This window comes from Suricata suricatta, chromosome 7 (assembly GCF_006229205.1).
Source record: "Suricata suricatta isolate VVHF042 chromosome 7, meerkat_22Aug2017_6uvM2_HiC, whole genome shotgun sequence".
In the NCBI taxonomy this organism is placed as follows: Eukaryota; Metazoa; Chordata; class Mammalia; order Carnivora; family Herpestidae; genus Suricata; species Suricata suricatta.
In genome coordinates, this window is record NC_043706.1 from 38639822 (window position 1) to 38653253 (window position 13432).

The 13432-nt window shown below is 58.1% G+C and overlaps 1 protein-coding gene across 2 annotated transcripts in view; it reads right to left on the reverse strand.

Annotated features, from left to right (window-relative positions):
- Positions 1 to 1214: 1214 nt before the first annotated feature.
- The window catches only part of TFEB (transcription factor EB), a 54977-nt gene continuing 42759 nt past the window's right edge, over positions 1215 to 13432 (reverse strand). For both annotated transcript variants that reach the window (XM_029944007.1, XM_029944008.1), the window contains exons 2-9: positions 7904 to 8138; positions 7565 to 7819; positions 6904 to 6981; positions 4947 to 5067; positions 4796 to 4852; positions 4123 to 4198; positions 3391 to 3538; positions 1215 to 2353 (exon numbers count right to left, since the gene is read on the reverse strand). In XM_029944007.1, coding sequence (XP_029799867.1) covers positions 1865 to 2353; positions 3391 to 3538; positions 4123 to 4198; positions 4796 to 4852; positions 4947 to 5067; positions 6904 to 6981; positions 7565 to 7819; positions 7904 to 8116 — 1437 coding nt within the window. In that variant the 5' untranslated portion in view covers positions 8117 to 8138 and the 3' untranslated portion in view covers positions 1215 to 1864. The remainder of the gene's footprint in view (positions 2354 to 3390; positions 3539 to 4122; positions 4199 to 4795; positions 4853 to 4946; positions 5068 to 6903; positions 6982 to 7564; positions 7820 to 7903; positions 8139 to 13432) is intronic.

Here is a 13432-nt window from a genome sequence, read left to right on the forward strand (position 1 = left end):
TGGATCCAGAGCTGGCTTAAACTCCCCAAGGTCATCCACGGCTCCATCTGACCTTCAGATTAATCCTGCAGCCTCCGCCAGTCCAGTCACCATCAGCAACCCACACGCCCGGCTCCCTTTCCTCTTCTCCCCTCACACGTTAATTGCTCCAACGTTGATTTGATCTCCAGTTCTGCACAGAGGAAATTGCCCTCTTAGCCACTTTCATCCTGGGATTTTTAAATTATTTTATTTAGGCCCCTTCGGCCTCTTGGGGACTCATGAGGAGAAAGCCACTTTGGTCTCTGATCTCTGCCTGAAGGCTGAGGGAAGTCAGGAGAGAAACGGGCAAAACCCAAAAAGACCCTCTCCTCCCTCCCCTAAGACACTTACCTGGGCCTCAAGAATCTGCTACCCTGCCCCTCACTGCCCCAAGTCCATCTCCCCGTCCTGTGTGAGGTCACAACATCCCAGGACCTGAGCGCCAAGGTGCATGGGCACTATTCTGGGGTCGGGGAACAGAAGCCCAAGAGAGGAAAGGATTTGCCGAGGCCACACTGCCGGACGGTGCCGGAGTGGAGAATGGGGCCCCGGTTCTTGACTCCCCTCGGCGTCTGGCACACAAATTAGTCCAGTTGGGTCCCTCTTTCCCCAAACTCAGAGGACACAGCCCCTCAGTTACTAGGGAGCCTATCCATTAGAGACACTGTCCAAGGGCAGAGGGTCTAGCCTTGCCTCCACGGATGAGGCACTCGACCTTCTCAAGCAGTGTCAGCCATCCCACTCGGAGGGGAAAAATCTGGAGAGGTCACCACTAGAACATTCAGGAACATGAATGCCCCCTGCCCCGGGCAGGGATAGCCTAAGCAGCAGCTAAGAAGAAAAGACTTGGTTTATGAGCACCTGGCCCCCACACCCTCAGCTCAGCTGTCTAAGGCCACAGCTGGGGTGTGGAAGCAGCGAGGCTGCAGCGCCATCTTGTGGCCACAAGGAAGGACAATGCCCCCCTTCAAGCCCCAAGCCCCCTAAGTAAGGCTACCTCTCCAGCTCCCCTGCCTGGAGGCAAGTCTGGGAGGTTTCCTGGGGGAAACCAGGGGAGGGGCGTGTTCCCTCCTCCCCTGTATCCCCCAACCTGGATCCCCATAAAGGGCATTCGAATTCAAAATCCATAATGGGTGTACGTTGGGTTGAATCCTGCCACCAGACCCGTTCCAAAGAGACAGAGGACAAGCAGGTACAAAGCACAGTGTTTACTAAAGGCACAAAGTGGGGAGCCTGGGGGGAGCTGCTCTTCCAGCAGGGACCCCACGCTCTAACTTGAACCCAGCGCCCCCTCTTCCAGCCACGCCCGCCCTCACACCACCAGGTGGAGAGCTGTTAGCACCAAAGGGGGGTGGGGTGCCAGGCCAGAGGACAGACTTGTTGCCATCTGAGTCCCAGAAAGGCAGGCCTGGGCCACCCCCTGGACCAGTCGCTGCCTCAGAAGAGGAACTTCCTGAGCCCCGTGTCCTCCTTCCCTGGCAGGGGCGGGGATCAGACTCCAAAGACGAGACCCTTCCAGGACCTCGTCTTACCTCTAGCACACCCGTCCCCTCCCTTCCCCTCAGGATTTCAGCTCCAGGAGCCAGGCCCAAGGCCTGTTCCTGTCCAGCCCCATCGAGAGGGATATCCCCGGGGAGTACTGAGCCGAGGGTGGGGGGGCTTCTCCCGGCCCCACAGGCTGCCAGGCAGGCACTGAGTCCAAACAAGAGGCCGACAGGAAGGAGTGAGGCGAAGCGGTTGGCTACTTCACACAGGAGTGCAGCCCGAAGGGTGGGAGGGAGGCAGCCCAGGTCCTCCCAGCCCCCAGGCCTGCTCCTGTTCCCCAGCATGGCGGCAGCCAGGGTCACAGCACGTCGCCCTCCTCCATGCTGAAGCTGCTCCGGCGGCTGCTGGCCTTGGAGGCCTCAGGGGACATGGTGGAGAAGAGAGGGTCGGAGGCCAGCGGTAGCAGTGAGTCGTCCAGGAGCATGAGGTCCAGATCCTTCTTGGACAGGTTGGGGAACGGAGAGCTATGCTCTGGCCCCAAAGGTTCAGGGTAGCCTGGAGGCCCTTCGTCGCCCCCACCCCCAAAGCTCAGGCCGTGGCTGAAGTCCAGGTGGTGGAATGGGGAGGGTGGCTGAGGTGGCTGGGCCGGCAGGGGCAGCGGGGCCTGTGGGGGCAGAGCTGGCAGTGGCTCAGGATCCGGGACCTCGGCCTCCAGCAGCAGGCCCTCCCCTGGGCCCTCTTCACTGGGCAGCTCCTGCTTCACCACCTGCTGGGCCAGTTCAGCCATATTCACGCCTGAAGGGGAGGTGGTGGGAAGGCCGTGCACCCGGGCCTGCATCTCGAGCTCCTGCAAGGCAAGGCAGAGGGAGGGCTGGGGACGCACACTCACAGGCCCCCGCTGCCCTTCCCCGCCCCCGCCACTACAGCCCCTTGCCCTTCCCCTTGTGCACCCAAGACCACAAAACGGCTCCGCTGGAAGCAAGTATAGCGTCGCTTCTAGAGTCTAGACCAGTGGTTTTTTTTTTTTCAAACTACAAGTCACAATTCATTAGTGAATTGTGAGACCATTGTAGTGGGTCTTGACCAGCTCACTCTCTATTTTTTAGAAATAGACTTGCCTAGACTAGACCGGAATAGAAATTACCAGAATGCACTGCATCTATTAAGAATGAGGGTTCTCTCATGAAACTTTGATTTTTCGCTTGGAGGCTGGCTATGTGTGCCGGATTGTCATGTCAGTGGTATTACCTCGTAAGAGAAACAGAAGAGCTTAAAGGCTGCCCTCCATCCGCCCTCTGTAGAGATGAGCGGCCCCAGATCCAAAGAGGACAGAAGCCCTGAGCACAGCCAGGACTAGAACCTTCCTTCGGCTCCAGATGGTGGGAGTGACTCTCCCAAGCCTGGTTTTGTCATTTGTCTTCAGTGTTGAGACTCAAGGTGTGCACTTTCCTGCCCCCTTGAGGTTAAGTGTGAGCATATACTTGCAATGCTTAAGGAAACGTGAACCCAGGTGACAAGGGTCACCATAAGAGTAAGTGGCTGGGTGCCTGGGCCGCTCACTCACTTGAGGGTCCCGACTCTTGGCTCCAGTCATGATCTCACGGTTCACAGGATCAATCCTCACTATGGGATCTGCACTGACAGTGTGGAGCCTGCTTGGGATTCTCTCTCTCTCTGTCTGCCCCTCCCCTGTGTGCATGCTCTGTCTTCCTCTCAAAACAAATAAACTTTAATGAGGGTCTCACAAAACAGAACCATTCCTTCCTCCGCCTTCTGGGCCTCATTCTCATTCCTCCAACTCCGGAACGGTAAGCCCAGCCCCTCCCAGGCCTGGCCTGGGTGGGAGCCGGAGCCACCCACCAAGTCCAAGGGCAGGGGTCAGACCTGGATGCGGAGCAAGAGCTGCTTGTTGGTCATCTCCAGGCGCCGGGAGTGGTTCTCCAGCTCCCGGGACTTCTGCAGGTCCTTCTGCATCCTCCGGATGTAATCGACCGAGGCCTTGAGGATGGTGCCCTTGTTCCAGCGGACATCCCTGAGGGCCAGGCAGAACCACACGCGCAGGCTCAGAGGGGCGCTGGGTGCTCACCCTGCGCAAGCTCAGCGGGTGGAAGTAAACCCCCACTTTGGTTCCAGAAGCCTAGGCCGCGTGTCCCAACTTTGCCCACAGACCCCAGACGTGACCCACCCCCCTGTGGAGAAGGCCGTTCTCCAACTGCACGGGACAGACCCTCGAGGGGGACTCTGTGGCCACCACCTGGCTCACAATTGCGAGCAGCCTCCTTCCCCGGGGCCTGCCATTCAGGCCGCCAAAACCTACATCTGTTCTGGACTCTCCAGACCCCTGGAAGCCACGCCTAAGCCCTCACCAAACGTTCCCAGCATGACTCCTCCTCCAGGAAGCCCCCACCCCCGCCCCAGGCTCACTTCCGGGATTTTTGCTCCTCTGTCTGGGCTGTTCTGATAAGGGAGAGACCTTTTTTTCCCAAATAGATGATAAGCTCACAGAAGGCAGCAACCAAGGGATTCTCTTCCCAGCCCCTGCCCCTGGTGACCACTGCTGCCGCACCCCGGCTCCTACCACTTCCCACCACCCCTTCTCCCCCAGAAACTGCTCACAGGTCGTTGGCCTTGGGGATCAGCATTCCCAGCTCCTTGATGCGGTCATTGATGTTGAACCTCCGCCTCCTTTCAACTAGAGGTAACAAATCCCAGAGGGAGCAATTAGAAAGATGAGGACTCTAGGGGAGAAGGGCCCAAGGAGGGGTGCCTTGGCCCGTCTGGGAAGTAATGGGTGAGGAAGGGACCGGGCTCACTATGGGAAGGAGGGGCCCAGGTGCAGGCAGGTACAACCCAGGGGCTCTGTGATCACAGGGCCCCGTACACCTCCCCTGGCTTCCCAGGTTGCAAACCCTAAAGAAAACAGTCCCGTATGATAAACCCATTCACTCTGAAGTGCTGGGGATTTCATGAAAGTCTCTTCCCTGGGGCCCCTCTCCCACCCCCCACCCCCCAAAGAGGGCCAGTGGGACTGGGAAGAGGCAGGGCTGAACCCACCAGTCACACACATCAGCAAGGACTTAAGGTCTTGTGTAGGGAAGCCTTCTAGAACCCAAGCAGGTCAGAGTGGCTTTTTTTATAATTAATAAAAAAATTTTTAATTAAAAATTTTAAAGCCCCAATGAAGGCTCGGGTCCAGGTGGCTTTTTGGTAGCTCAGGTGAGAGTGAGGAGGAGGGAGTCAGGGAGCAGGGGCCCAGGGGGTGTGGAGGGGGCGGGAGGAGGGGGCTCACTTAGGTTGTGATTGTCTTTCTTCTGCCGCTCCTTGGCCAGGGCCCGGCTCTCTGCATCTGGAGGCCAGGGAAAGGAGAGAGGAGCTGGGAGGGAGGGAGAAGGGCAGGGGGGAGCAGGGAGCCGGGGCACAGGCAGACAGGGAGGTGGTACCTGCAAGCTCTCGCTTCTGGGTCAGGTCAGCAGGGCAGGAGCTGCTGGTGACGCCCACCAGGGAGGCCGTGACCTGGGGGTCACCACCGTACACGTTCAGGTGGCTGCTAGACAGGGGCAACTGTGGGGTGAGGTGGGGAGAGGGAGCCGGTGAGCAGCCCCCTCTCCACGGGGGCCCCTCCCCAGGACCCAGCATCCCAGGAACAGCCGCTCTTTCCCAGGGACGCCTGGGGGAGGCTGCACTAGTGTTCCGGGCCATGCTTGCAGCTGGAAGGGTCTGCAGCCAGCCCCAGGATGTCAACCCCAGCCTGGGCCTCTCCACCCAGCAATTGCCCTGGGAAGTGTAGGGGTGGGAGCTAAAGAAGGTGTGGCGCCTGCCCTCCAGGAGCAGCCAGCCTAGCAGCAAAAGCCCATGCAGAGTGTTCTGACCAGTTAAGAGCCCTAAGGGGGGACGGGGGAGGGGAAGGAGTCCTCTGAAGCATTTGGGAGCCCAGGGGAGGAGCGCCTAATCTATTTGGGAGTTTCTGGAAAGTTTCTGGAGGGCATGGAACTTGAATGGAGTCCTGAGCAGAGACGTGAGGAAGGGCTCAAGCAGCAGGAGGATGGCTGGGCAAAGAAGCGGGCTGGACAGACGGGGCTGGCGGGGGTGGGGGTGGGTTACAAGTAGAAGCTTGAGCTGCAGGAGGAGATGGTGTGATGTGGGCCGGGCTGGAGACACACCCTGGAGTTCCAGACCCGACTTGCAGAGAGCCTGGCACTTTGTAAAGGGCAGCTGGTGGGGGGTTAAACAGAGGCCTGGCGGGGACAGGTGTGAGTTCTGGAATGATCACCACAGCTCCTGGCACAGGAACAAATCACAGGTCCAGAAGCGCAGGTGGACGCACAGGCGCCCTACCGGACATGCAGAAACCACTGAAGGGACCAGATACTTGTGCCCTCTGGCTTTCTCACTCTTCCCAGCCTTCCCTGCTCTGCTGGAAGTAGGTTCAGCTCTAACTGGCCCTGACCAGTTCCTGCTGAGGCACTGGGCAATGCCGCCAGGGCAGTGGGGGGTTAAGGACTGACTCTGACTTCCTCCTGGAAGTTTTGGGGGCCTCCCCTCAGTGGCATGAGCTGGGGCCAAGTTCAGGGTAACAGGGTCAGGCCCAATGAGCAGAGCGAGCAGCTCATGACCTTCCACCGAGGGGCGGGGACACTCACAATTCCACCTGCTCAGTGTAAACATGTCACCCTGTGTAGAGCCAGTCCCCCACCCCCATTTCCTGCCTTATCTAATCTTCCCACAATCCTGTGGGCAGATGGCATCATCCCCATTTTGCTGCTGAGAAAACTGGAGTTCAGAACAGTTAAAAGACTTCCCAAGGTCACAGCCAAAGCCAGAAGCTAGGCCTCTTGCTTCTAAGGCTGGCTGCTTCCCATCTACTACTTCACCGCTGTCCAGGAGGCCCAGAGAGCATTACACTCCAGGAGGCTGTGGGAGGGAGGGGACCAAGCCAGCCCTCTATCACGTGTCCCGTGAAGGGAGGGACACAGGCCTGTTCCTAGGCTTTGTAGGAGAGGGCAGTCCCAGATCCCAAAGGAACTCATCAGCTCCAGGCCACACTGCTCCCTTCCAGGAATGCTTTCCCAGCTTCTCCTCTGCCGAGGCCCAGGCCCAGCACCAGTACCTCCTGCCCCCACCCAGGAAGCCTCCAACTGTCCCGCCACCACTCCCCACTGAAGCCCGCCTCGTGCCCACAGGCTAGGCCTGTCTCTCTGGGTTCATAATGTTGCTCAGCCTTAGGCTCTGGTCACGTGATTGGATGGAAGCGATTCTCATCTGCAGCAAAATGGTTCTGCCTGGGGAGGGGGGTGGGGAGGGGGGGGGCCCTGTCTCTCATTCTCCCCAGGCTCGGAGCCACTGTAGAACTTTTACCTCCTCCCTCTGACACACCCGCCCCACCCTGGCCAGCAGTACCGTGTTAGGCATCTGAGTTTCAGGATTGATGAAGCCCAGGACGTCATCCAGACACATAATGTTGTCAATGACATCAAACTGAAAGAGAAAAGTCCGTCTGGGGAGGGGCTGCTGGGAGAAAGGCACAGGGAAGGGGCACTGGGACAGCCACTGATCTGAAGGGACCTTGGAGCCCACCTCACTTGACCTGCTCATCTTGGGGGTCTGGGGGCAGGGCGGGGTGGGGGAAGGAAAAAGGGTTCAGAGAGAGGATGAGTTGTCCAGGTCCCACAGGCCCCAAGGCCAAGGCCAGAGCTCTTCCCAAGGAGCCAAGTTGCCCCAAAGAGATTGCTTTCATATGCCTTCTGTCTGGACTTGGGTTTACGGGTGTGCTGGGCTTTCCTGTAGGAGTGTCCTATTTCTCCGTAGCTAATCTTTCAAAAGTAGGGGTGAGGCTTTTCCTATGAGGCTGAGGCTCTCTGAGGGTACACTATCTCTTCCTCAGACCAGGGCTCCCTGAGGACAGGACTGTGACTCCCTGAAGGCAGGGCTGTGTCTCCTCCTCGGACTGGGAGGGACTCTGACAGCAGCACCCTGCCTCTGCCATTAGACTAGGTGTCCCAGGTGTGTAGCACCCCGCACTGCTCTGCTCACGGCAAACCCCGGCCAGCCCCCCACTCACCTCCCTCTCTGGGTTGGAGCCAATGTGCAGCATGGCCATGGGGCTGTTGGGAGCACTGTTGCCGGCTGAGGAGGACATCACGTGTCCGGCCCGCACCCCAGGGGAGGCGGCTGGCAGGGGCTTCGGGGAGCCCTGGGCAGGGCTGATGTGGGCGGCAAACTTGTTCCCGTAGGTCTCAGACAGGTACTCCCGCACCTTCTGGTCCCGGGACTGCTGCAGGTGGTAGGAGGTGGGGTTCTCCAGGTAGGACTGCACCTGGGAGAGGGAGGAGAAGGCCATGTTTCTAGGGGTCCTAGAGGCCGGGGGGGTGGGCAGGCCTCACGTCGGGACAGGCCCTACCTTCAGGACCTCCCCAGGCACAGGTGGCGGAGACTGAAAGTGGACGGGGGTGTTGATGGCCGCGGTGGGCGGCCCGCCTAGCTGCTGCTGCTGCTGCTGCTGCTGCTGCTGCATGTAATGCATGACGGCCTGCTGCTGCATGCGCTCCCGCTGCTCCTCCTGCTGCGCCTGCTCCCGCATGAGCTGCATGCGCAGCCCGATGCGCGACGCCATGGCGGCCGCGGGCTCCGGCTCCCTGTGGGCAGGGGAGGGGGACAGGTCTATGAGGCACGTGTCCTCTTCGGAGCACAGGGTCTTGGGGAGGAGGCCAGGTCAAGGGGATTGCACCCGTTGTACGGGAGAAAACACTGAGGCCCAGAAAGGGCAAAGGATTTGCCAAGGGTCACCAAGCAGGAGGGTGACAGCTGAGACCCAAACCCAAGCTTCCTGTTCCCTCGTTCCTGGGCCAGAACTGGAGACCCTCTTTACTTCGTTCATTGCAGCTGGCCAGCCCCCCAAAATTGGCATCAACCTTGACCCCTCTCTTTCTGTCACACCACATCCTGGCAGATCTGACCTCAACCTCCCTGCCACCGATGTGGGGCCAGCCTGGACCAGGCCTTATCTGGCTTCCTAAAAGAGCCCCCAATGCTCCGACACCCTCCTTTCTTGCCCCACAACATTCTACTGGCAACTCAGGAGTCAAGGGGAACCTGTTAAACCTAAGTCACATCTGGTCCCTCCCTCTGCTCAGAACTATCCATGGCTCCCTCCTCTCTTGAAGTAAACGCTGAAGTCCTTAGCCTGAAAGGCCCTCTGGGATCCGTCCCCATGTCACAGTCCCTTCTGACCCCACCTCCCCCTACTTTCTCACTTGCTCCACCTGCTCCAGCCTCACGTGCCAGCCTCACCGCTCACTCCCACCCCTGGGCCTGTGCCCGTGGACGCCCCTTCCCCAGACACCACTCATTCCTTCCCCTCCCCCAAGGCTCAAATGTAACCTTACAGAGACCTTCCATGACTAGCCTATTTAAAACTGCCAAATTCCTACGTGCCCCCCTACTCCTCATGCCCCTTCCTTCTCTGTGTTACTCCATAACATTTATCATCATCTTAAATATTATGCATTTTTGCTCGGTTATTTCATTCAGTGTCTATCTCCCGCTAGGAATGCAAACCCCCCAGAGGGCAGGCGTTTTATCTGTCTTGTTCACAGCCTTTAGCCCAGCACCTTCGACATGGTAGAGGCTGTATGAACATGTACAGGGAATGATTACTATTTATGAATCGGACACGGGCAATACAGCAAGATGACTGTAGTCCCTGAGCTCAGGGGTCTGCAGTCCAGGGAATGTTATAACCCTGTGCAGAGAGGGTCGCTTCGGGCCACCTGGGTCTGCAAAAGTCCAGGGAGGGCTCCCCTACAGGTCAGCAGGTCAGCCCTGATCCTTGAGGGGTCACAGTAGGATGGGGTGCTAAGGCCCCCAGGCCTAGTGTGGAGCCAGGGAGGAAAAGACGGAGGGAGTCCTGTAGCTGGGCCCATTGTGTCCCTAGCTCACTCCCCAACTCCATAAAGGTCCTGGCGGAGGGTCCCATCTCAGGGATATCTGCAGCAGGCAGTATGACTTCATGTTTAAGCGAGCATTCGCCAACAGGACAGACACGGGCTTAATTCCCAGCTCTGTCCCTTCTTTGCTGTGTGACCTTAGGCAAGTCACTTAACCTCTCTGAGCTTCCTCTTCCTCATCTGTAAACTGTTGCTACTTCAGAAGATTGGTGAGCATGTGAAATGAAAATAATGCGTCTTGCACGGTGCATGGCAAGGGGGCAGGAGGGGGGCGGGGGTAGCAAAGGAAAGCAGCATAGCCTAATGCCCAACATGAGACTCAGTCAGCATTAGCAGAAGGTACTGGCAAACATTCAGCAAAAATCACTGGATCATGGACATAATAATTTGCATCTATTTGAGTACCCACTGTGTGCTGGGCGCTGTTCCAAGCGCTTTAACCTCAGACAGCCCCAGGAGGCAGTCCTGGGTAGGTATTCTCCTTTTACGGATAAGGAGAAACTAGAGCACAAGGAAATTGTCTGGTGACAGAGACAGAGCTGGGACCCCATCCAGTTTGGCTTCCCAGCCCGTGTGCACAGGGGTTGTGGACGGGCCGTGAGGCGGGGCTGGGAGGGACTGCTCTGTCTCTGCAGAGAGCTGGTAAAGAGCCTGTCCCAGGTTGCACGTCTGGTTGGCCTGGGACCAGGAATGAAGCCCAAGCCACGTGACCCCAACCCAGGGCTCCCCCTATCACCATGGATGCTCCCTTGCAAGGTAGATCCACACCATCCGCCTCAGAGCCGAGTTCTCAGGACCCTAACTCACCTTCCATCCTCCCTTCTCTGCCGCACGCCCCCCAAGAATTAGCAAAGGGGCTGCCTTAATCCCAAGCGAACAGACCCCAAGGAGAAAAGAGCAGACACTCCTGCTCCCGCAGTCCCTGCCCTGCAGCAGGGGCACAGCTGCTGCCTCCGCCCCTTTCCTGAGCTCCTACAGAGGGGTAGCCTGTCTTACCCGCCCACCCCCCAACCCTACCCCCACTGCAGCCCTGCAGATCTCCCGGGCTCGGACCGAAGCCCAGCCCATTGCCCTGCAGCTCCAAGCCCTGCACCCCTGCATGCTCGCCCACGCAGCACTGGGGAGCCTGCCCTCGGGAACAATATGGCTTCAGTTGGTCCCTGCTGGGGGGAGCGGCACGGGGCCTGGCAGTGCCAGCCGGCACAGGGAGGACCCAGGCAGAACGAGCCCCTTGTTTCTCTGACAAAGGGCTGGGTGGCCGTCCCAGGCTGAGCCAGAGCTGGCTCTGCCACCGGAGAGCCTGGCCTAAGTCCTCCTCGGCCTCTCACTGCTGCGCCAGCCTCAGTCTGCCTGTTTGTGAAAATGGAAGCAGGAATCCTTGCCCGACCACCTGGGCCTGTGTGAGCCCCCGGAAGGGGGATGTCCAGCAACTGTGACCCATGATGTGTCTGTGCATTGAAAGGCTTTGGTAGCCTTAGCCTGTCCATTGTCCTCTGACCAAGGGGGCTCAGTGGCCCTGCAGAGTGAGGCTTCCCCACGCCCCTCACCCCCATTGTCAAAGCTCTCATCCCGGTCACGGGGCTGCTTCCTCCCTTGATGTCCCAGCCTCCTCCCCTGATGCTGCCTGGGTGGCTCTGAGCCTGGCCTGGGTGGGACAGGTACAGGGCTCCGGGAGGGACTTAGGATCTGATGGGGGTGGCGCAGGTGAGACCCTAGGCATGCTAAGTGCTCCCTGCTCAGCCCACAAGCACTCTGCCCACTCTCAAAGCCTGAGGGACCATTCACTGCCTCCCCCAGTGCTCGGTCTGGGTAGGAAGAACCAGGAGTAGGGATGCAGGAGAACCAAAATGACCCCTGAGCCCTCCCCACCCTCCGACCTCCAGATCCACCAGGCCTGGGAAGGGGCCACCATTCATGCATTCGGTAACACCAGGAGCCTTGAGTGCCTACTGTCTACACTAGGGCTAGGTGCTTACCTGAGAACCTTCTCCTCCCCCAGGTAACCCCCTCCTCCTGAGGGGACCAGGGGGTCTAATGCCCCAGAGAACTCCCCCCTCTCCCCAGTCCTACAGGAAACAGGGACTGAAGTTTTAGCCAAGACAATGAGAGCTGCCCCTCCAGGTGTCCTCAGAACCCACGCTCCCACTGTTCACCCAGGCCCCGTCACCTGACTACGCCTGCTGGAAGCTGATTCTGGGTTCCAGCTTAGTGTGACCAAAATGAGCTTCCCTGTGCAATAGGGGCAGCTAAAGCACCCCCTGTTCACCTGCTGTGCCCATGCTGGCTGGGTGACTGGGGAAGCCAGGTGACCTCTGTGCACCTTGGTTTCCTCCTGGTTCAAACGGAGACACCGTGGGTGTGTGGTACTCCCTCGCATGCCTCAAGCATCTGATAATGGACAGGTGCTGGACTCCCCTGCGAAGGCCTTGCACAACTCTGATCATGGCAGGGCTGGTCTCGTGCCCACCTATGTGGGGACTTCCCTTATCAGCCATTCACACCTAAGTATGAACAGGTTCAGAACCTTTCCTGAGGGAAGATGTGGACAGAGGGAGGGCAGAGATGAGAAATCACTGGCCTACGTGAGGGATAGGCAAGGAGAGAGAAGATCCCAAAACAGGAGAACCTCAGATAGAAAGAAGATCTCAGGGGTACCTGGGTGGCTCAGGTTGACTGTCAGACTCCCCAGATCATGGGATAGAGCCCCGCATCAGGCTCTGCGCTGACGGTGTGGAGCCTGCTTGGCATTCTCTGTCTCCCTCTTTCTCTCTGTCCCTCCCCAGCTCGTGCTCTCTCTTTCTCATTCTCAATAAACAAACTAAAAAAAAAATCTCAAAGATACAGCAATGAGTAGAAAAAGAAAACCTCAGAATTAAACGCACAGCCTGAGCCCATTTAGACAGGACATAGGTAGACACATACAGCAGATTAGAGAAGGACCAGAAGGTTTCTTGAATGCCAGCCCCAGATCACGGATGGTCTGTGTGCTTTCATGTGTTAACTCATCTGTTCTTCACAACCCTAAGCTGGCTACTATCATTGTTCTCAGTTCCGGGGGGGAAACTGAGGCACACAGAGGTGAAATCACTTGCCCAAGGTTATGCAGCCAATAAGCAGCAGGATGGACACTTAACCCGGGCTGTCTGGTTCATAGCCCCTCCTCTTGAACTTCTATTCTGGGCTCCCCCCAACTCCTCTGCCAACTGTTCACAGCAGTCACCTGTGGGGTGGGGAGTGGTGACCAGGGATTATTTGCTAGTCTCTCATTCTTACTTTTCAAGCACTTACGTCTTACAATCTGTCTGCGTGCTACTTGTAGGATTCTTTTAGCCCAAGGGGAAAAGAAAGGCTGCTTCCAGCATCGGTGCAGGGCCCAACCTGCCTCCGGTCACCTGCAAAGGTACGTCCCTTCGGTGCTACCCAGAGCCCAGCCTGAGCCCTGCCCTCCTCAACTCAATGGTTGTCAGACCAGCTGAGGACCCAGGGCGGGGACACAGAATGGCCACCAGTAGGTCAGAAGTCACCTGCCAGTTAGAGCCAAAGGTCCAGGACCCAGGGTCCAACTCAGTTCCCAAGACAGCCCCAGGCGTGCGCCTTCAGAGAGAGCGTGATGAGGCAGTGCCCCTCTGATCACTCTTCGCTAAGCGGGGCCCCTCCATCACCTGTCGGGCCTGAACTTGCCTTCCAGGTGATCCTTTAGAACCTGGAATAGGAAGGGGTGCCTGGGGCAGCTCAGTCGGCTGAGCGCCTGACCTGGGCTCAAGTCATGATCTCACCATTGGGGAGTTCAAGCCTCCCATCAGGCTCACTGCTGTCAGCACAGAGTCCGCTTCAGATCCTCTGTCCTTTTCTCTCTCTGCCCCTCTCCCCCCCAAAGTAAATAAAAACCGTTAAATATATAAATAAAATGAAACTTGGAGCAGGAAGCCTGAAGCATGCACCCCATGACCCGGCAACACCATTCCTAAGTGCATACCCAACAG